We start from the raw sequence: 24955 nt of genomic DNA on the forward strand, positions 1-24955 counted from the left end.
CCACGGTGATAAGGACAAAAACAATCATTCGTCACGTTCTAATAAGAGCTTAAATGCATTTAGCTATCTCGCTTTAACAGTAAGAGTCACAATAGGGCACCTTCTACAGGTATTTGTTCTGAGGTTTCTAGTCATAAAGATACTAAGAATAGAATAGGTTTTTATTCAAATAAACTTTTACAAGTGCTTTTGAATCGTTAAATAATTTACCACTGGTTCGGAATGCCGTTCCTACCGAGAAGAACCAGCAAGAAACTCGACCGTTGCTCTTTTCGATTGTTCAATTTACAAAAATAGTCCATACTATACAAGCAATTGCAGCCACGCGCATTGCTGGAGCGAGTCAAATCAATGCTTTTTATCACACTTCACACTTCACACTAATATTATAAAGGCGAAAGTTTGTATGTGTGTGTGTGTGTGTGTGTGTGTGTGTGTGTGTGTGTATGTTTGTTACTCCTTCACGCAAAAACTACTGGACGGATTTGGCTGAAATTTGGAATAGAGATAGATAATATCCTGGATTAGCACATAGGCTGCTTTTTATCCCGGAAAACCAAAGAGTTCCCACGGGATTTCGAAAAACCTAAATCCACGCGGACGAAGTCGCGGGCGTCAGCTAGTCATTTATATAATCTTCGATTGTGTAATATGCTTTTGCCAGGTTGAGTCTCGTTGAGTACCGTGTTACAAGTATGTTTCCAGCATAAATATCAAACACCACGTTCGTTCGCTTCGTCCATGCCGGACGTTGTTGTGTATTCTGCCTGCGCTGGAAAATTATTGACAAAATGTCACAGCTTACTTACTGCATATCTACGTGAAGCAGGATTGTTCCTGTAATCCCTTATTTATGATCCCTTTGAATATATTCGCTGTCGAAAATTCAACTTCAATTTCATGTGGATCCACCTAGGTTAGGAAAAAGACAGCCTTACTGGCGATTTATTACTTCAGCAAAACAAAACAAAAACTTCTCCAACTCTTGCTATTTATCAAGTTTTTTGCAATACTAAAATATTATCTAGATTAATGAGGGCTTAATTTTATGTATTAAGTATAATAAGAAGCCCCAATTCTGAACACAAAAATTCACCAAAAATTCTTAAAAAATATATATTATAGGAGCTAATTTAAAGAAAAGAAAATACGTCTTTGAAATTTGAAGTTCTCTAATGAAACTAATCATCATATCATTCATTCGACGCTCTGTGGAGTGTGGATGTCAATTGTTGGGCATATTGTCTCTAGGAGAGACCTTTTCCCACTCATTTCCATCAGCCTGTATGCGTCCACTGCTGGACATAGGCCTTCCCAAGAGAGACCTATTGCTCAACAATCATTATAATTTTATGCTCATTAGAATGAGCGTCACCAAACTCCGTACCCCAGCCGTCTTTTCGTTAGGTAGGCATTTGAATTAGAAAAAACCGGCCAAGTGCGAGTCAGACTCGCGCACCGAGGGTTCCGTTCTCGGGTACTTTTTCCGACATTTTGCACGATAAATCAAAAACTATTAGGTATGCATAAAAATAAATAAAAATCTGTTTTAGAATATACAGGTAAAGCCATTTCATATTATGATACCCCACCTGGTATAGTTATCTTACTTTGAAAATTGAAACACATTTTAATTTTTTTTAAATGATGTAACCACAAATTTACGGTTTTCAGATTTATTCCTTTACTTGTGCTATAAGACCTACCTACCTGCCAAACATGATTCTATTTCAACGGGAAGTAGCCTATAGGTTTTCTTGACAGAAACTACGGACGGACGGACAGACAGACAACAAAGTGATCCTATAAGGGTTCCGTTTTTCCTTTTGAGGAATGGACCCCGAAAAATAAGAACAAGTAATTCAAAAGAGTTATTTGTCTCTTCAATTTTGTATCAATGATCGTGATTCATGATTCATAAATCACTGGCTATCGCCGCTCTATTCCCGATCGGGTATCGGAAAGAGTCGTGGGAACTTGTTGTTGACGCAGCGAAAGAGATAGCGGGACAAGTTGATATGACGTGATTAATTAATGATTAAACGAACTTACCTGTAAGTGAAGTTCTATCATAATTATACGAAGGCTTCGTACGAAGAGATTATATAGACTAGGTAGTATACGCGTGCATAGTGGATACCGTTCACTTTATTGAGATTTATGAAATATATTTTTTAAAATAGGGTAGGTTGATATATACTATTGCCTTAACGCCCGGACGTCACCTACTCATTTAGTTTAGAGTTTAGCTAATAATTATTATTTGTCGCCTCATATTTTACGATAAGGGTAAACGCGTAGCGTGAGGGTGGGAGGGTTATTATAATCTCTTCGTACGAAGCCTTCGTATAATTATGATAGAACTTCACTTACAGGTAAGTTCGTTTAATCATTAATTATACTTCATGCTTCGTACTCGAGATTATATAGACTAGGTAGACTTTTAGAGATAAGATTCGTAAAATATGAGAAAGCGTGTTGTTAAAAGAAAATTTTGATTTAAATGTTACAAATTATCTACTATATTTTTAACAAATAACTATAAAGAGTATTCCTCTAATCATAAACAATAACTATTGAGTTAATATAAGAATCAATTAACAATTTATATTTCTTTTGAGTCATTTATAATAGACCTGCTAAAATAATAAATGTTTGGGCCTTAATAGGCCGAATTTAAAAGCTAGTAAGTATGGGAACTTGAGTTCCAGCCTGCAGTTTCCATAATTTGATGCACTTACTGAAAGACCTAATCTTTGCGCAGCATGTCGGAAAAAAACGTAGAAGTATCAATTCCGCTTTGGCTCAAGGAAACTTGATAAAGTTTGTGAAAAAATTGTTTTTTTTTTTTTTTTTAACTAATGAACAATAATTGTTCTGCAGTTTTCCAGAGTGATTTAGTAATTTTTTTTTTAGTAAATCTAGTATGTACCGTTATTCCCGGACTAAACTGTGATTTTTCTTTAAAATGCAGGAATGACTAAGAAGGGTTGGTTTATTCCAACCATCTAGGGTTTTAATAAAATCTAGTATATTTATTTGATATCTGATAGATATACGTTACAAACTTTTATTGTTGATAAAGTTTGCACTTTTTGTGCAGTAATGAGTGCTAAAAAAGTAACTAATTTTTAAGAAATCGTTTCAAGATTTATGATTTAATTAATGTGTAAGTTACCTAGGTAATTTAAGACCAATGACGTATTCCATGTGTCGTCATACTTTGGCCGCGTTGATCAAGAACGACAAACATCCTTAAAAAAATCTTTTAACATCGTCGTTCAACGCTATAGCTGACCGATATGAATTTAATGTCCCATATCGAAAAAACTAAGAAAAAAAATAGTAACCAAAGCTTTAATATCGGGCATTGGTACTTCAGACATATTCAAATTATTCTGATTACAATAAAGGAGCCACTTTTTGTAGCATTCTTCATATTGTTTATAAGTGTTTTCTGACAGATAGCTCATAACGATATCCAAAGATGGACCTGGAACACTTCTCCGAATGGATAAGACTCCTGCCACCAGGTAGAGTTGCCTACGTGGAGGCTACTGCAATCTTTGGATAAGATGGATTAATCCATTGTCAGCCATAAACATTAAAACGTTTCTAACACTAAAATATTTTTAAACAGTGGATGTCATGGCTGGGTAGGCCAGTCTATAACAATAATTATACCTTTGGAATTATCGTAAATAATTTAACATGACGATTTAAAAAACCATAGTAAATGGAGGAAATGCATAAAAATAAAGATTAAACCATGAAATAGTAAAAGCTGCGTACGCACGTGGATCACTGTGCCATGAGACGTATCTCTGACATTTATTATTCAACAATCGACTTGTAAATAAATCTATATTTGGAGAATCAAGCTTAAATATAATTTAAGCTTTAAGCGTAGGTAATCTACAAGTTGCCATTCAATATTTGGATGCACACTTACGTCTAGACTCTTGGTCTGGTTTAGAGTTCTCCGAAGAGCTAATAAATGAAGTAAAAACATACAATTTTCGGTTTTCACACCATTGCCACAGCTGGTTTGTATTATTTTGTATTAACATTTGTCAAATGTGTAAACCCATTGGATTAACGTATGAATTTGCTGTGGTTGTTATCAATTAGGAAGTGTAACCTGTGTGTAAACAGTTTTTCGGCAAATATTTTTAGACGAAGGAAGGGAGCTAAAATTTCCAAAAAATGAATATATGCATTACATTCATTGTCATTCCATAAGTCACTAGCTCTTTGATTTGCTCACAGGCAAGGCCACCCAGTCGTTGAGACATCAGAAAAAAAATATCCAGGTAATTGTTTAATATTAATTTTACATACTGGCTGGCCAGTAGTACGATCCCACCATTCAAACTCATGTTTTGATGTACTTTGTATATTCATGAAATTTTCAAAATAACTTAGGTACTTACACCTATTAAAAAGTTTTGTATTAAGCCAACCGTACTGAACAGCAGAGCAAGCAGATATACCAATAAACGAAAAAACTGGCAAACACTCTAATTTACGTTTGATTTTCGAAATTTTTATAATTTCTGATTTGATTCTATTAAGTTTTGTGACTTGAAAATTTTCTATGTCTACTATATAATATCCTGAGAACTTTTAACATGGATTAAAATTACTTTTCTCATTATTTATAATGAAAAATAGACTCATAAACAAGTTTCTGGTTTGTTGTAAGTTTCGATGACGTTTCATAGTCGTATCCAATAAGACAAATATCGTCTAAGTATAAAGTAGACCTGTGTTAGCATGTTTTCAATAACTACTCCCGTTTTCATAACTTTATAGAACACAAAAGGAGCAATAATATTTTAAGCCAAAAGGCCTTAAATTCATAAATAGAATCATTAAACGGGAACCTGAGATAACTTTGATTATCCTCATGTATCTTAAGTTAAAAAATACACGTCTTTTAAGTCTATTGTGCACATCAAACTATTATTTTTCATATTAATTTTAGAAAAGTTCTTAATTCTTTCAGCTTGAAATGATTCGTATCTGTTTTGTTTAATGATTTTAAATTATAAATAAAGCACCTCTATCCATTAATTATGTAGGTATTAAAAGAATGTTACCTACTGAGCTTTACATTTTGAAATAGCGCCTAAGCTATTAAATCATTTACTAATAGCATCATAAAATGTACTCTTTGTTTGCTATAATATACATTATACACGGTTGCTAAGAGGTACTCTTTGGACTGGTATTCGTGAAAAAGGAATTTTGTAATCCTTGATGTATGAAAGAACCACAGGGTCGTTAGTGGTCATATAGACCATACCTTAAATAGATTTTTTAGCCAGCAGGTTTTACCATGTTTATCGACGTTTATAGCTCGCTGCAGTGCTACTGCTTCGAGTAGTCTTGCCGACTGTGTTTGACTTGCCGATTCGAGGCCATCGCTGGTTCTTGTGGGTGTCACTGGCCTGCGAGCCGGGCCTTGACCCTTCTAGTATGAACTGGCAGAATTTGGAAATATCTTGGGTACTGGGGATCAGTTCCTGATCTATTTATGGCTTTTGCCGACTTCGACTCTCGAAAGGTCCTCGCCGTAAAGAAAGCTGTTCCTGGAGCTCTTTCTTTACTCCGCACATAAGATAATTTCTCCTTGCAAGGGCGCTTTCTTTGCCGTAAAGCGCCGCGCCCGTTCATAGTTTGAGCAAAGTAGTATATCTCTGTTTTAAGAATAACAGTGTGATTCATAATTACAACTAATAGCCGAAGACATATTAGCTTGATTGTCTTTTATTGCTTTATCGCGTTGTTACAGTATATGAAACAGTTGCTTTTATCTCTGCGTTTAATATTGGCGGATAGCTATCAACTTGGAAGTTTCAGAAGTTAAATATTTTTCATTTAGCTACTTACACTAAGCTTACACTGTTGTTTTATTAGACTCACAGTGGTGCAATACTGGAATTTAATACAGAAATCTTTTTGTACTTCCTTGCCATATTTTTTATCTACCTATCAATGGTTCTATACGAAGAATATCAAGATACCAATAATATCCACAACTCACTATCAAGTCAAGAGTTTTCAGCTGTAAGTATTTCGAATAGAATATTCCGAAGAATCAGTTTTTATTCATAAGTTCTTTAGAAGAACCAGATTTTAGCGGAAGTTTGGATAGAACCGCACTTGAAGTACCCGGGCTTGAATTTGGGTTTATTTCCGGCTCTTGTTCGTTAAACTCCGTTTAAGATCGGCGTGACGTCATCATTCTTTTATTCTATTACTTCTTTACTTTATTATTCTTGTATTATACTATTCATAATTTTAATAGATAGCTACTTCTTCTCGTACTGTCCGCATAGTAAGTCATATAGTTTAAATAGACTTCTACTTAAGTGAATCATATGCAGTGAGAAGCAGTCCCAATACAAAAGCAAGTACTGCCCACAAACTAACCAATAAACAGTAAGAAACAGTCCCAATGCAAAAGCAAGTACTGTCCACAATACTGTGTGTTTCGTAAGAAAACACATTCACTAAGGTTTATTAATAAACAGTAAGAAACAGTCCCAATGCAAAAGCAAGTACTGCCCACAATACTGTGTGTTTCGTATGAAAACACATTCACTAAGGTTTATTAATAAACAGTAAGAAACAGTCCCAATGCAAAAGCAAGTACTGCCCACAATACTGTGTGTTTCGTATGAAAACACATTCACTAAGGTTTATTAATAAACAGTAAGAAACAGTCCCAATGCAAAAGCAAGTACTGCCCACAATACTGTGTGTTTCGTATGAAAACACGTTCAATCAAGTTTATTAGTTATCACGAGTAAAATAATCAGTAAGAAACAGTCCCAATGCAAAAGCAAGTACTGTCCACAATACTGTGTGTTGCGTAAAAAACATATTCACTTAGGTTTATTATTTATCACGAGTAAAATAAACAGTAAGAAACAGTCCCAATGCAAAAACAAGTACTGTCCACAATACTGTGTGTTTCGTAAAAAAGAAACATATTCATCTAAGTTTATTAGTTATCACGAGTAAAATAAACAGTAAGAAACAGCCCCAATGCGAAAAAGCAATAACTGTCCACAATACTGTGTCCCTGCTCAAGGGTTAGTACTTATTCACAAAATTAACCGTCTCGTGTAATTATTGAAGAATCAGTCACAACGTAGGTACTGCCTACGATACTAATTTCTCGAGTTCGTATCATCCATCAATCGTAATATCCAACCTTACCTTGATAATCCAACGGTGCATTTTAGCATGTATGTGAAATCTACGATGAGCAAAATCACCATCGAGTATTAAAAATTAATACGCTCGTAGGGTCGACGCTGTTTTCGTCGTAATTTCCTTCCTAACTTTTTGATTTTTTCTTTAATACTTTCACATTTATCACCATTATGTTTAAACTATATAAAAATGATACTTCGTTACCTTTTTTACAGTTTAAATATCACTTTAAATAACACTTTCACAGTAAGCTAGGCGAAGGCGTAGTGGAACGGTAGCGCACTAAAAAGCGAATGAGTAGGTGACGTCCGGGCGTTAAGGCAATAGTATATATCAACCTACCCTATTTTAAAAAATATATTTCATAAATCTCAATAAAGTGAACGGTATCCACTATGCACGCGTATACTACCTAGTCTATATAATCTCGAGTACGAAGCATGAAGTATAATGTAGGATCAACGATTCCAAGCGCTTATCGCGCTCCGATTGTACGGGAGTTTACTAGGAAATGGATATTTACTTACTATTTACTATTACTAAGACTCCGCTGTCCGTCCGTCCGTCTGTCTGTCAGCAGGCTGTATCTCGTGAACCATAGGGAAAGAGTTGAAATTTTCATAGAGTGTCTATTTCTATTGCAGCGTTGTAGACTATGGCCAAACGGCCGAGCTATGGATTTGGAGCTAATGACGTGCGAAGTTTCACTTCTCTATTAGCTCGTTTCGGTGACCAAGGTATAACTGTTACATGAATTTTGGTGTACTAATAGAAGGTTTGTTTTATTTGCAGGAGCGGCTTGGCGCGGCGTAGCGGGCGGGCCGCGCCATGGGTAACAAGTGCTGCAGCCGCCGCCACGACCCCGACCGACCCTTAGGTGAGATCACTGTTTATAGTGCCCGGAAAACTACTTGGACTTGAAGTGGGAGAAAGTTGGCGTATCCGGGAAGCGAGAGTGGACGTATCAACCAATCGCGTGCACCCGCGCCAACTGATCAACCAATCGAGTGCATGCGCCACTCAAGTTATACAAGGAACCAAAAGCTTAATTTGCTATAATCCGCTAAACCAAACAAATCTGTATGGTGCAACATGCAGCATGCGACATACACCGCCGCCCTCCCACCGATAAACATGCAGGAAAAGCAAGCCACTAAGCAAGCCATACGCACCACCACCACGCAGCACAAATCCCAAGATCACTCAAATTGAGTGTCAGTATCAGTGGGAGGGCGGGCGGTGCATGTCGCATGTCCACGTGCATGTCATGTTTTCATATCCGAAAAACTGATCCATTGATCAGTTGTTCAGATATGAAAAAAATGGTACTAAGACCGTAAAGTTAGCTCATTCACAACCACCAAGAGCGCCATTTCACTGAAAATATTGAAGCTGTAAGCAGATTAGTTTCGCCTGGGTGGAGTCCGTTTTTCTAAATTTTTCAGCCCAATTTGCCTGGTCTTGATTCTTTTAATCTAGTCGCTCTGAGGTCTACGCAATTATTCGCCCAAGATACAATTATGGCACATCAGCGGTACAAAACATCACTGTTAGAAAATTCTTGCCATAGACCTGTCCTTTAAAAACATTTAGCTATCATCTCAACGGCTGCGCATTCGCATTAAGAATTTAAGATATACTCATCGACCCATGTACTAATCTTATAATACCTTCCCTCATACATAAAATAGAGTCCCTGGTGTAAGAATTTTCCACGTCGCACCTATATTTTCACAAACGAGGTGAGCATTTTGTTTACCTTTACCGGCCCTACGCTACGCCCTATCCCTTCCCTTGTCCACCGAAGTGGAAGCCTGAATCTACAACATAACATCTAAACTCTTCGCATTAATTCGACCCTTATCCTTTCCTTTTGAGGCCCTTCTAACACAAAATTAAGTCTTATAGACTTAAGTTTTTTTTTGATGCAGCAAAATTCCCTAAGTACTCACTATTGGCTAGGTATACTGAACGCCAAGTTCTGCTGTTTTGTCCCCTATTGTATTTATTTTATCCTCGATCCCTAACTATTATCCGATATTTACAAAATGATAAACTGACTGACTGACTGACATAACAGATTAAACCACTGGGTCTAGAAACTTGAGATTTTGTATGTAAGTTTTTCTATAACATAAACCCCCGCTAAGAAAGAATTTTCAGATACCATCGGGACATTCAAAACAATTTTTTTTCACTACAAATTAGCCTTTGACTGCGTTCTCACCTAGTGGCAAGTGATGATGCAGTCTTAGGAAGATGGTAGCAGGTTAACTTGGGAGGGTATGGCAGGTTTTATTACACCCATTACTCCTTATGCTAGTCCCTCTAATATAAAAGTTCCCTCGTCCTATCTATGAGTTTTGTCTTGCAAACGCGAACTCTAGTACTCCATTCCAGAGGCAGATAGATTTTTCTCATCCGTTTTTACTTTCTTACATTATCTTGAGTTTTACTTACTACCAAATATTTTATTTGCTATAGATTTACAGTGTAAACCCCACTATGTGTGTTTTCATTCTTTCTTCTTTAACAAAAACGCTGACTTTCGTTTTAAGAATCACCATTTTCTACTTGGCTATGATCATTTCGTCGAGTAGCGGTCTCGTCAAATAAAACAGGGTCTGGTAATGGACTAGTTGTGGGTTCTGTTTCTGAGTGGTCTGTACTCAGTCCGTTCCGCGACGATGGAGTTTAAGGGAGACCCTTGGAATTAAGATCCACTCAAACTTTGCATGGTTATAAATCACTCTATTCTGTTTGTCGCGTCTGCCGTAAACGACCATCTACCCTTTTCCGTCTGGTCTCAAGTGCCGCTTCACTTGAATAGGTATTTATTTAATAGATTACTTTGCTTAGTCTCCAGTCGAAATATTTTTAATAAGCTAATGGCGTCTTTGAAGAATTTCTTCTCTGCTTGAAAATATCAGACGACGATGTAAAATTTTAATTAATTTGCCTACGTTTCGTTTTATTTACATTCTTTAATTTTAGCTATAGGCATCTAATTCGTTTGGTGTAAGTATTTTAATATATTTTAATTCTTCTTTGTCAACCTTTGAACTTCATGCATCGTCCATAGCACATAGGCCTCCTCATGTCACGTCACACCTTAGGTCTTACACTTGTAATATGTTTAATCCTTGGTGATAATTTAAGATTATCTTTAAAGAGCTTTTTTTTTGGATAATCTTCATACACATGGTTTCTTGCTAATTCTTCCTGTTGATATGACACAAGTTTGCCTTCCAGGATTTTTATTTTAATTTTTTCTCAGATAAACTTTCGACTATTCAAGAGCATGTAAAATTCTGTTGATAAAGAGTATTTTGAGATTTATGAAATAAAATAAAGGTTAATTATGTACTACCTGATGCCCGCGACATCGTTCCCGTGGATATAGGTTTTTAAAAATTCCACGGGAACTCATTCATTTTCCGGGATAAGAAGCAGCCTATGTGTTAATCCAGGGTATAATCTATCTCCATTCCAAATTTCAGCCAAATCCGTCCTATAGTTGTTGCGTGAAAGAGTAACAAACATCCACACACCCATCCATACATACAAACTCTCGAGTTTATAATATTAGTAGGATGGAGCAGTTTTCGTCGTAGCTCTAACGTTGGTATCGATTTGCTTATACACTAAAAGCTTTTAAAATTCGATTTCGGAAAGTTTCTTAAGCATACCTGTCTCCCACTAACTCCCCATACTAAATCCTCTTCGCGGTGCACGCTTGGGTGAACTTAGTATAAGTACAAAACCGTAAGTTGCTCAAGTCTGAGGAACCGTTAATTTGGGAACTTTTCGGTCGCATTGCTGTTGTGTGAACTTAGTTTCTTAGTATCATAAGGATGCACTGAAATACTTTATACATATTATTATCTTTTTAAGTACAGTTTCTTACTAGTTTACAAGTTAGAATGTTAGAAAATTTTGCAATTGCACTAATTTAACAAGCTGATATTTCCAGATTAAGTACCTATGCATAATAATAGTACCCAGGTTGTTATTTTTGCCAAAATAATATGGCACTTCGAAAGGCCTATGTCCAGCAGTAGACGCATACAGGCTGATGGAGTGGAATGGAATATGGCTTCTAAAGATCCTAAATTATGGATAAGCAAATACTCGAAGAGTAGCTCTATCTATCTTCTTGTAAGAGTAGATTTTCTAACTTAAGAAGACTTAAGATAGGTAATTGTGGCTTCTCTTTTCTTCTCTCTGGGCTGGTTTCCGCACTTAAACGTTTCCGTCTGTTGTGCGTTAATTGTGGCTTATTCAGTTGTCCACAATCTCTGCAGTCTGAACTAAGTTAATTTACAGGTCTAAATCTAGCGCTTCTTTTTCCGTTTTTTTTTTTTTTAATAAGAAAGGGGTAGCAACAAATTTAGACTTGTTATTTTGGTTTGGTTTAGAGATTGTGTACAACAGAAATCAGAATTTCTTTTTGTCTGGTGGGAGGCTTCGGTCTTGGCTAGTTACCACCCTACCGGTACCTACTAAGCCGTGCCGTCAAGCGATTTAGCGTTCAGGTATGATGCCGTGTAGAAACCAAAGGGGTATGGGTCTTACAAAAACTGCCATACCCCTTCGAGGTTAGCCCGCTTCCATCTTACAGACTGCATCATCACTTACCACCAGGTGAGATAGCAGTCAAGGGTTAACTTGTACCTGAATAATAATAAAAAAACCACATTGCCTTCAATTTTGCTTCATACATTGCTCAGTGTGGTATGGCTTTCCCCTCATTGGGCATGGACATCCATCCATTTATTTACAAATGGAAAAGGCAAATGGGGATAATAAAAGTTTCCTTCATAAACAATACAAAAGCATAGTTAGGTAAATACTAAAAATAGTTTACATTTTCAGTATTCCTTTGCATTGTAAAATGTAAACATTTCATCATCCAAGTTAAACACCGCGAAATTTCTAGTCTCGAACGCCGGAGCGGAAACAATTTTCTTTAAAACAATCCTCGAGATTTTTTCGCACGATGCTTAAGTTGCCCACTTAGGGCCTGGTCTGTTTGCGATTTTTGTTCTTTGTTCTCACTGGTTTTCTCGTATTTTATATTACTTTTGTCAAATCAACTATTCGACTTCAAAACTGTTTTAAGCAATGACTTCTATGTATAATTAGATTTATGAGTTGTAGTTTTATTTTACTGACACATTATGTACGGTCGGCTTCAAAATTGGAGTAGCAAACTATTGCACCAAAAACCTGTCGGACTTATGACCCTTTTTCTATAAACACGCCACCCACACCTAACGCATGTGCATAACCGTGCCACGCGAATATGATGTTGATCATTAAGGTGCTAAACGACTTAAGACCTTTGGCTGTACCCAATTCTGTTGTACACAATCTTTAAACTAAAATGACAGGTCAAAATCTATTTCTATCCCTTTTGTAATAGATCTAGAGAGATTTTAGACAGTTTAGTTTAAAGATTGTATACCTACCTATATGAGAATTAGTCACTATGTTACAGGTACCTATTCTGAAACTAACTCAAGCGTATTTCAAACAGAAACCATTTTAGGGAAAAATTATTGTTTGAAGATATACCTAGATACCTACTTATTTTGTTTTTTGTTATTATGTTGTCTTATGTGGTTTTCCCAAATTACGTATTCGCTCAGCCAAGCATGTCTTAGGAAACTGCATCTTAAAAAGGTCACTTTTTATCACTACATTGTTTAAATAATATTTTGGTTTTTTGTTACCTATTTATAAAATACCGCATTATTTCTTGTTTTTATCACAGTCATATCTTAATTTCCAGCGGTCATTACTGACTACCTAGATTTTTATCTCCTTCATACCTTTTTACTAGACTCATTAAGTACCTAAGTAAATGTTTTACATTAATACTCAAGAACCAGTGTCAACCATATTGAAGAAAATCATGTACCAGAATAGAACCAAATCTATTTTGTTAATTTCTAGACCAATAGTAAAAGCTAGATATAATAATCAAGACGTAAACCAGAAGGCTAATACAATTATGACAAAAGCATTGTTCGTATCGCAACACATGTATCAATCAGTGCCATTACTGTTTAGCAGTTATATTATGAGTCAGTCTCACTCCCAGAGGTCTAGCATTCTGAGTTCTGAGTTCTTGGTGAAAAAATAATCAAGGGAACGCACAGCTTTAACAGGGCTCTCTTCGTCACTCGTTTCATACAATCGTAGTTCCAATTTCATTTGAATATTAAAGTCCATGAAATTTTGCAGACATATTCTAGAAACTAATATCTGTGTCTGTGGTGTTTTAGATTTTTCTAAAAATATGTAGTTTTAAAATTACAGGGGCTCAAAGATTTGTATGAAAATTTTTAAGACCGCGTAACTTTGAAACCGAATATTTTAACAGAAATCTGGAAAACCACAGACATAGATATTAGTTTCTAGAATATGTCTGCAAAATTTCATGGACTTTGGTTGCTTAATATTCAAACGAAATTGGAACTACGATTGTATGAAACGAGTGACGGAGAGAGCCCTCTTAAAACGGTTGGTTTGATATTCTCATATGAAATAGTTGATCGCGACGGCGACGGACGGTCAAATAAGCACCGATTTCACGCGTTTGCCTTTAGCCACCAATTCACGTTGGCCTAACGTGCTCGTAGAATGTGTACCTAAGGTCACTTGGCGTAGGTACCTGTAAGTATTTCCTTGCAAAAACTACTGGACGGATTTGGCTGAAAGTTGGAATGGAGATAGGATGGAGGGTATAATACCCTGGATTAGCACATAGGCTACTTTTCATCCCGGAAAATCAAAGAGTTCCCACGGGAATTTTAAAAAACCTACATCCACGCGAACGAAGTCGCGGGCATCAGCTAGTTAATATTATATGCGATAACAAGGTTGAACGACGGCCAAAGACCTATTTAACTTCGGTCAAGTGTAAGTAGTAAGTAGCCTAAGCAATATCAATATGCTCGGTTCAATAACGCTCTTGTGAGTGCGTCCCAGTTTCTCTGCCACTTTTCTGTACTTTTCCCGTGCATTTACCAGTATATGAAAGGGTTGAAGAAAGGATTCCCTTTTCTGTGTTTTTTTTTCTTTTTGTATCCGATAGCTTTGCTATCGCCTAATGAAACTGCTTTTTATATTCCGACGTAACAAACGTCCTACGATACCTAAATAAATAACAATAAGGTACCTAAGTATTTTGATATTTTTAACAAATGGAACGTTCTAATTTTATTATTTATTATTATTTATAAGAGTTGATTCTTCTTATTTACCTTTTTTTTAAAAAAAAAATATAAGCTAGAAAAGGAATCTAGACTTTTAAAAGTTTAATTAAAATAACCAGCCCAGATTTTTGGTCGCCAATCAGAGAACAATGCCTCCCACCTAATTTTACCATAAAATAAAAGATGTAAGTTTGTATTTACGTCTATAGTTCTGACTAGCTGTGCCCGCGACTTCGTTCGCGTGGAATAGTGACTTTTCGCGCTTTATATAGCCACGGACGCTCAGGCGCGAGGCGCCGTGATTCTTTAAATTGACATAACTTTTTTATTTATGAACCGATTCACATGAAATAAACACTAAATCCTAAGTGAAGCTTACTACAATATATTAGTGAAAACCGTATCTAAATCGAATAAGCCGTTTCTGAGATTAGCGTGCACAAACACACAGACAAACAGACAAACAGACAAAAAAAAAATTAATTACAATTTTGGGTTCGGCATCGATATAATAACAACCCCTGCTACTTTTTTTTTATATATTTCCATTGTACAGACACCACTTTTCTACAATTTTATTATATGTATAGATGATAATAATTCTGATGATAATAATTGTAACAAGTTGAAACATTTTAAAACATCCTCTTTCCTAGTTATTTTCGCAAATTTAAAACTGTACCTACAGACAAAACGAAGTGCAGCTTTTGCAAATGATCAATATATTAAGCGTTGAAAACATTTTCCCAGTTTCCGAACGCTGTCTACGAAAAACGAATTCTGCAACCAAACAAAAGGGGTAAAAAATACTGGCCGACTGTACCAATGGTGCCTTTTCTTTACTTACCTACTGTTTCAATTTGTAGTCGCTGCAAATGAAAATATACAAGTTTATGCAGTCCTTTGTGTTACATTTCTAATTTGTTTCCCTATTATCTTAGCTTTGAGGGCCTTTCGTAGTCTGCAATACGGTTGCTCGCCTCTGCCTTTATATGGATTCTTAGTGTTTAGGGGCACTGTTCTATATCTGCCTGACCCATATTCTCTCACAGAATTTATATTTCTTGTGGGCTGGATGACACTGAGCTAGACCTCCTGAAAACCTCAGGACCCTTTTCGATTCACGCATCCGATGACTACAGGCTACAGCTAGTAGGTCAACCCTAGTTGTTAACATGTCGTCCATGATATCATTGCCTTCTGGCCATTCTGCACCCCCTAATTCCTTTGCATTTTCTTACTAAACAAGATTCTCTTGTCAATCTGTCTTAGGCTTTAAGAAAGATCTCGGTACCCTTATTATTTCCAATTTCTTGTATAACCAGAAATTGAAAGGTGCCGGACTGTATTATTTAAGCCTTAGTGTCCTATCTATTTTAAGGGTCTTACTGCTAAAATATAGGATACTCTATCCTATATTTTAGCAGTAAGACCTCTATCCTATATGGGTCTAGGTTGTGGCGCACTTGCCTAAAAGATGCCTATTCACACTTGCCTTGAAGATTTATACGACCCTTGAAGGGTTATACGAAGTAGGAAACACGGGTGCCGGCAGGGCATTGCATCATGTTGGCGGTTAGTATTAGAAACGTTGACCAAAAACGTTTCTTAAGAATAGATTGGATGTCAAGCACATAAATGTGGCCAACGTTCACGGTTTCTTGCGTTCTTGAAGCTGTAAGAGAGGAACAAGGTTGTTAATTTCCTGAAGCCTGAGCATACTCTCCAAAATATATTTACGTACCTATAGGTATCCGAAAAAAGACTAAACAGGCATTCCATCGGTGCTGTAAGCTGAGCAATTTCGTCTGATGTGATTAATAAATACGGGCGCGACGATCTATCGCGTCTTATGCACCGAGTTGGTACTTGACAGGACCATCTAAAAACTCAACCCAAAATCTCTTGTTTTCAGTATACCCAGCGTACAAGAAGAACGAGGCAGGCTTCACAACATGCCCATCGCTGGAGACGCGGTACACTGGCGAGCCCAACAATCGCGCGGTCACTCGCAGACCAGCAGACATCGTGCGCACCAGAAACCCTGGAGCATGTGAGTTCTCTTTCATTGATTTTATTATAGAAGACTAGATTTCGTCCGCGTGGATTGAGGTTCTTTTTAAATTCCCGTGGGAACTCTTTGCTCTTCCGGGATAAAAGTTTTTTTTTTTTTTTTCATTATTACTGTCTATCTTTGCTGTACCTATTCTACTCCATTTACAACCTCTCGCACTGCCAAGGGTCACTGGTAGAGATCTCTTATAGAGATAAGTGCTTCCCTGTCCACTTTTTCTTTCCTTTTATTTATATTGTTACAACTTTCTGGTACAAATAAATAAAAGTTGCCTATGTGAATTTCCGGGACGCAAGATAGCTCTGTTCCAAACATATGAATCGGTTCAACGGATGGACTTTTAAGAATCCCGAACTCTTTGATTTTACGAGATAAAAGTAGCCTATGTCCTTCCCCGGGAAGAATATTCCAGACTTTGTAGTTTTTACCCATCTGAAGCTCTCAGATGGAGGTTGCTAAAACAGTCCGATGTTTTGCTCGCTTCTATTCTCCAGACACTTTAGGGACTAGGTATTAAGATCTCAAGGATCTTTGTAGTAATCACACCGTAGCGGTTCAATAGAACAAAACTTCTTAAAACATTAAGATCTTAAACAAACATAATCGCATAATGGCATAAAGCCAAGCCTCTAAAGTCTAAAGGAAGGCGTCCTTTCCCTTGTCTGGCGACGTTGCTTAATGAATACACAAATGCGTAACTTGGATGGCTTAGTTTCAAATTTAAATATTCAGATCGTTAGTGCTTAACCGGCCTTACCTTATTAGCTACCCATTACTTAGTGACTCAGTCCAAGTATAAACTATGCAATGTTTAGTAAGAATTTGCTGTTTGATCAGTACAGTGTGGGCTATTGATATCAAAATATTATGTGACCCTCAAAGAAGCAATATTTAAATTTACGTTTATATCAGTCACACTCACAAGTGAAAACTTAAAATTTATAACACCCCCGACACGTGAAGGTTACAGTAACTAGAAAAGAGCTGATAACTTTCAAACGGCTGAACCGATTTTCTTGAATCGTAGCTAAGAACACTTTCGATCAAGCCCACTTTCAAACAAAAAAAAAACTAAATTTAAATCGGTTCATTAGTTTAGGAGCTACGAAGCCACTGACAGATACACAGATACACAGATACACACATCAAACTTATAACACCCCTCTTTTTGGGTCGGGGGTTAAAAATACTCACCACCAGGTTTGCAGTCAAGCGCTACATCTCTATATCTATTCATACTAATATTATAAATTGCGAAGTATGTCTTTATGTCTTCTAGTTTATCACGGTCCATCCGTTTAACCAATTTTGACGCATACAGACATTACTTGCATCCCAGGGAAGGATATAAGCTTTGGATAGCCAAGGAGTAACAAATTGTCATTTGGGTTTTCAGGTATATCGAACGGCGGGCGTCGTGTAGTGAAAGCACTATGTGCGTACACGGCCCGAGCGGAGTCCGACATCTCCTTCCGCAAGGGAGACCGTATGGAGGTGCTGAGCGATGCGGAACCCGACTGGTGGCGGGTTTTACACCTGTCTACCAGGCGGGAAGGACTCGTACCAGCTAACTTTGTAGCGGAAGAAAGTTCCGTGGAGTGTGAGGAGTAAGTTGACCATTTAATCGTAGTATTGTTAGTTGGTATTAATCTTCCGCAAGGGAGGCCGTATGGAGGTGCTGAGCGATGCGGAACCCGACTGGTGGCGGGTTTTACACCTGTCTACCAGGCGAGAAGGACTTGTACCAGCTAATTTTGTAGCTGAAAGCTCCGTGGAGTGTGAAGAGTAAGTTGAACATTTAATCATAGTATTGTTAGTTGGTATTAATAATCCGCAAGGGAGACCGTATGAAGGTGCTGAGCGATGCGGAACCCGATTGGTGGCGGGTTTTACACCTGTCTACCAGGCGGGAAGGACTCTTACCAGCTAACTTTGTAGCGGAAGAAAGTTCCGTGGAGTGTGAGGAGTAAGTTGAACATTTTATTATACTAGTATCGTTAGACCAGTTGGTATTAATCTTCCGCAAGGGAGACCGTATGGAGGTGCTGAGCGATGCGGAAACCGACTGGTGGCGGGTTTTACACCTGTCTACCAGGCGGGAAGGACTCGTACCAGCTAACTTTGTAGCGGAAGAAAGTTCCGTGGAGTGTGAGGAGTAAGTTGACCATTCGTAGTATTGTTAGTTGGTATTAATCATCCCCAAGGAAGAACCAGACTGGTGACGAGACATTTCAAAATTAATTTTCTTCCTGGAAAGTTGAATAACCTTGGAATAACACATCCAACTTTCATTCCTAATTAAAACAGAGACAGCCAAACAGCTACTGCTATTTCTGGCAGAAACAATGCTTGAACTGTACGCTGTGACAGGCTCAATAGATCCAAAAAAAGGTCACAGGAATATTGGGCATAGACTATCCATCATAATAACAAATGTGTTCACCAACTTGATGCTAAAGGCAACCTTAATGTTACAGCTGGTTCTTCCCACACGTATCAAGGAAGGAGGCTGATAAATTACTCCTAGCCGAAATCAATCCTCGAGGAACCTTCCTCGTGAGGCCCGCAGAACATAATCCTCACGGCTTCAGCCTTAGCGTCAAAGATTGGGAGGAGGGCAGAGGATATCATGTGAAGCATTATAAGATAAAACCGCTGGATAATGGGGGATTTTATATTGCGACGAATCAAACGTTTCCAAGCCTACCCGCGCTGGTGATGTCTTATACGAGTGAGTCCTTTTGAGTTTATTATAGTTACAAATTGAGAAGCAATTAAAGTACTTAAATTTTAAAACTACCTTCACAATTTATCAACCCTAGAATTTTCTTGGCAATTAAATTTTTAGCTATTTAGTCCTCCCTTTTTATCAACTCTCAAATGTATGATAAAATTAATGAAGGTGATTTTTTCAGCTGGCAAAATTTTTTTTCTTATGCTTTTTACGGTTTTGGGCATTTGGGGTTTAATTCTGTTATACTGGCATACAGTTTAAAAATACTAATACATTACTTTTACCTCTTTTATTTTCTACTATACTGCATATACCTTCCACTTATTGTATTTTTTGGACCCAATGTCCTGTCCCTATCTAATGTAAATAGTACTTACAAAAACATAACCAACTAACCAAAAATAACTCATAATTCCAATGATGTGTACTCACGCTTTCCAGAGAATGCGCTAGGCCTGTGTCACGTGCTAGCGCGGCCCTGTCCCAAGCCTGAGCCACAGATGTGGGACCTGGGACCAGAGCTGAGGGACAAATGGGAGATCCCTAGGAGCCAGATACAACTGATCAAGAAACTGGGCCAGGGGAACTTTGGAGAAGTGTATTACGGGAAATGGTGTAACAATATTGAGGTGAGATATAAGAATATGCTTTTCAAAGATCTTGGACGTTCGGGCGTGTCACAAACCGAGCCACGGATGTGGGACCTAGGACCAGAGTTAAGGGATAAATGGGAGATCCCATGGAGTTAGATACAAGCTATCTAGAAATTGGGCTATGGAAACTTTGGAGAAGTGTTTTATGGGCTTTTGCGTAACAATATTGAGGTGAGATACGGTATTAAGCCATGAATAGGTACTGTACTGGGAATGTAATTTAGAAAATTAGGTATTGCAAATAGTTATAAGAGCAAAATGTGGTTTATTTTAAAGCGCCCTGTTGGTTAGTTTTGAGGGTAGATTTAATTTTTAGCATTTCTTGAGTATTTAAGTTTTGTGAAAACTGCTTATTTTTTAGTAACGGTTTAAACCAGAGCATTTAGGACAAAACAAAATTTCATGAATGCAAATCATTAAGAAGTAAGAAATTCGTTTTTCACAGCCATGGTCGAACAGAATTTATTATGGCTACCATATTTCCATAAAGCCTTAAAAGCCTTACTAAACTTTTTTTTTCATCTAGGGATTCATATTTTGTACTGAACAATAAAATACTGTTTATATAGCAGTTCTAAATTATTATTTTCTGCTTTCCAGGTTGCAGTAAAAACGCTACGAGAAGGCACGATGTCCAAACAAGCCTTCCTCCAAGAAGCCTCCATTATGAAGAAGTTCCGTCACAAACGACTAGTCGCCCTTTACGCGGTGTGTTCACAACAGGAGCCCGTTTACATCGTACAGGAGTATATGTGCAAAGGCTCCTTACTGGAATTCCTCAGGAATGGGGAAGGAAAGTCCCTCCATTTTGAGGATTTAGTCTACGTTGCAGCTCAAGTAGCAAGCGGAATGGAGTATCTCGAATCCAAACTACTAATACACAGAGACTTAGCAGCAAGAAATGTGTTAATAGGTGAAAATAACGTAGCGAAAATATGTGATTTCGGACTGGCTAGAGTGATCGAAGACAACGAATACTGTCCCAAACAAGGTTCCCGATTCCCTGTCAAATGGACGGCTCCCGAAGCAATTATTTATGGACGTTTCTCTATAAAAAGTGATGTTTGGTCGTATGGAATTCTTTTAATGGAGCTGTTCACATATGGTCAGATACCGTATCCAGGGTTGCATGGGAAAGAAGTTATCGAACAAGTGGAAAGAGGTTATAGAATGCCAAAACCTGTGGGTCACTATCTACCAGATGATATTTATAGACTGATGCTCCAGTGTTGGGACGCTATCCCAGAGAAGCGACCGACGTTCGAATTCTTGAATCACTATTTCGAATCGTTCACAGTAACCAGTGAGATACCGTATAGAGAAGTGCAGGACTAGTGCTGTGATATAGTGGAATAGGTTTTTTACACTTCGGAGTTTTAACACGCTGTGCGTTTTAAGTGAAAGTGATGAGCCCGTATTCTTTTTGAGTTTGGATCTGTGACGGTTATATGCTGGACATTTCTTTGCTGTTGGAGGTGATATGCTGTTGCATTGCGAATATATACAATTTATTCGAGTTAAGAAAATAATTATTCACTGTCAATTCCAAATTCCGACCAATTAGCTGGCTGTTAAAGTGAAAATTGGTCAGCAAAATGGTTAAGCTTCGGTTTTCTATGGGTTTTCTAGCATCGATAGGAACTTTGAGTGAGCTTGTCTATTTTGAAATGACGCGCCCCACTACATAATTTTGTGTAGTAGTGATGTGTAAATTGCGGAGGTGGGGCGCGTCATTTCAAAATAAACAAGCTTTACTATTAGGTTGGTGTGAGACATCAAACTAATAGTATCAAATAATGTTTTGGAGAAAATGCTATTTCAATAGACAATGTGTCTGTGATGTTATTCAACACTTATAGCGACAGATATAATATGACGGCACTCTTTATTAGAAAACTAGAGTTTAGACTCCCTCCCTTGACTAATTGGAATCCAATAGTCAAGGGACTCCCTAGTCACTCGACTATTGGAATTTGGAATCCAATAGTCAAGGTATGGAGTCAGTTAATCATTTAATTGCACTGACCGTATATCTTTATGGCTAGCATTTTTATTTATGATTCTTTAGGCAGCTGGGAAGTAACTGGAAGCGACATCTATTTATTTTCTTAACGCGAATGTACTGTAAAATGACTATAACAATATTGTTACGTGTATAATGAAAAAAATTTGAGCTGAACTGTTTATGGAAGATTTAGTTTGGGATTGTGAAAAGCGTGAGAGATTAAAATTGTGTAGGGTCCTTAGCGAATAAACGGAAATATGAACAGTGTGTGTGTCGATAAGTAGAAGTTAACCAATAAATAAATAAATCGGTCAAGTGTGAGTCGGACTCGCCTACATGTACCATTGTACACTAATAATATAATGCTTTTTAATTGTTTTTATTTTTCATGGCGGCCATTTTAAAATAAATACTATCTGTGGTTATAACAGCAATAGAAATACACATTTTGTGAAAATTTCAAGTCTCTACCTGATACACGAGATACAGCCCGCTGACAGACAGACTGACGAACGGGACAGCGGAGGCTAATAGGGTCCCATTGGCACTCTTTAGATACGGAACCCTACAAAATAAGTATTTTATTCTTCTTCAAAGGAGGGTTAAGATTATCATGACAAGGACTTTTACAATTAGCTTTTTTTAGATCACAAAAAAACGTCAGATTTAGTAGGTACGCCTTTTAAGTTGGAACTGACTTGAAACCACAAACTAAAATCTACCTTGAAATTGAATGTTCTTGCAAAATTAGTTGATTGTTGATTGAAAAACACACACACACACTGTTATACTTTCTATTTTAGTATTTTTATACTCAAAGCGTTACTAAACTATACAGGAAAGTGTGAGCTTGTCATTTTAATTCACCGGCTTTCATATTATTTGTAGTTATGGAAAATTTGAATGATGTATGTAAAGATTATCAATTAAGTCTACAAAAATCACATGGAACTAATTAAGTCCACTGAAAAGTAATTTAAGTGACTTCATGTCTCTCCTAAATAAGTGCTTAATTCCGACTGAAATATCGACCATTGATAGAGCAACTGTCGAGTTTCTTGCCAGCTCTTCTCAGTAGATTATTCTTTCTAAACCAGTTGGTGAGAACTTACTATAGAAATGATCCTATGAATCCTAGGTCTTTCCGAACCAGTGTTACAGTCCCAGACTTAGCATAAGTGCCACTAGTTTTCCTACATATTTGATACTGATCGGTTTATCTCGAAATAATATTATGGATCAGATATTTTCGATCCTTAATTTCGTACTTTAATGTACACTTCTCCTTTAGCACACCGACGTGTTCCGTACCTAGTACAGAACTATTAACGCCCCTATATTTAGCATACCAACGTATTAGAAAGCGATATGCCTTGTCGTAGGCATAATCGCTACGTCTTAAGAGGGCTCTCTCCGTCACTCGTTTCATACAATCGTAGTTCCAATTTCATTTGAATATTAAGTAACCAAAGTCCATGAAATTTTGCAGACATATTCTAGAAACTAATATCTATGTCTGTGGTTTTCCAGATTTCTGTTAAAATATTCAGTTTCAAAGTTACGCGGTCTTAAAAATTTTCTTACAAATCTTTGAGCCGCTGTAATTTTAAAACTACATATTTTTAGAAAAATCTAAAACACCACAGACACAGATATTAGTTTCTAGAATATGTCTGCAAAATTTCATGGACTTTGGTTGCTTAATATTCAAATGAAATTGGAACTACGATTGTATGAAACGAGTGACGGAGAGAGCCCTGTTAAAACACAAAGGCATTAATCGTTTCGGAAATGCGTTGGTGTGCTAGAAGCGTAAGGTCAGTTAATCCAATAACGCATTGCGAAAATACCGGTCGGAATTTTGCATCTGTTTGGGACAGGCCAGTCTTTGTGCAAACACCTATTTTCTTATTTATTAGCTGTAGCTTAAGCATATTTAGGTATTACGTTGCATTTGTACAAAATCATTCACTGTGAATTAAGCAATAAGGTTAAATGTCGAAATTAATCGTCAGAGCATTTTCACATTATTTGATAAAATATCGGATACTGAATACCAATTTTTATTATTGAACCTATGTGTATACTTACTCATACCGTTATCGGGTTCGATATCGATATTTTCGTTATATCGTAACGGTATTCGACACCGATATGGGATCGAATAATGTGAAAGGGCTCTTAACGCAATATTTTCATATTCTAAATTGAGATGTGATATTTTTGTATCACTTGAAGTCTAAATTTCATGCATTTTGATTTCATTTTTACACACTTTGTTTTTATTTTTCTATGGTGCTAGCTAGTAGTCGACCTCGATATTTCTTATTTTTAACCAAAAATTAAGATCTCTACACAAAAATAAGGTAGGCATATTGTAGCTATTACTATTAATAAGTTTATTGCCAAAGAGTGTAACTTTTTGAATTAACGAACTTCTCACTGGAGTTATAATATTTAAATAATATATGTATATGTTGAGATCGATTGTTTATTATCTAATCAAACTTCGCCTATATGGGGAGCGTTCGAATAACACTACTAATTCGTATGGGATGGCTGAACGTCATAATTTTTCAAATAGCAACGTTACCCTTACGTAAATTGTCGTTTCTCAGTAACTCTAGTGAGCAGTTGTGGTGCAGAAAGATACACTCTAAAGCTTATGAATTCAAAAACCAGATATTTTTATTATACTTTAAAAGTTAAATGAAAAATTCTATAAGCGGGTCGACTTTGAATTTATGTTAAATAAATCTTTTTCTTCTAAGTTTGCACACAGAACACACATTTCATATTATATTGCGTACAAAATATTTTCAGTCCATTTTTATCGAAAAAAAGAAATCATAGATAAACTATAGACTATTAGTGATAAAACTTGTGTATAGTTTAAAAAAATAAAAAATTTGGATACCCACTTTAATATACCGAAGTTTATACAGAGTTTATAACGTCGTGTATTCACCTCGACTGAAATTATTTAGGCTCCTTTGCGAATGTTTTTTTAATACTTTAAACTTTTGACAACGACCATAG

General features: G+C 36.8%; 1 protein-coding gene across 3 annotated transcripts in view; it reads left to right on the plus strand.

The window, feature by feature from the left end:
* LOC123868090 (tyrosine-protein kinase Src64B) overlaps positions 1-21483 on the plus strand; it is a 131388-nt gene extending 109905 nt beyond the window's left edge. For 2 of the 3 annotated variants that reach the window (XM_045910448.1, XM_045910446.1), the window contains 6 exons: positions 8020-8104; positions 16366-16503; positions 17921-18131; positions 19002-19255; positions 19700-19887; positions 20512-21483. In XM_045910448.1, the coding sequence (XP_045766404.1) occupies positions 8056-8104; positions 16366-16503; positions 17921-18131; positions 19002-19255; positions 19700-19887; positions 20512-21246 (1575 nt within the window). In that variant the 5' untranslated portion in view covers positions 8020-8055 and the 3' untranslated portion in view covers positions 21247-21483. Of the gene's footprint in view, positions 1-8019; positions 8105-16365; positions 16504-17920; positions 18132-18522; positions 18680-19001; positions 19256-19699; positions 19888-20511 lie in introns of those variants that run through there. The other variant, XM_045910449.1, reaches the window with a different exon arrangement.
* Positions 21484-24955: the final 3472 nt, after the last annotated feature.

This window comes from Maniola jurtina, chromosome 9, assembly GCF_905333055.1.
Source record: "Maniola jurtina chromosome 9, ilManJurt1.1, whole genome shotgun sequence".
In the NCBI taxonomy this organism is placed as follows: Eukaryota; Metazoa; Arthropoda; class Insecta; order Lepidoptera; family Nymphalidae; genus Maniola; species Maniola jurtina.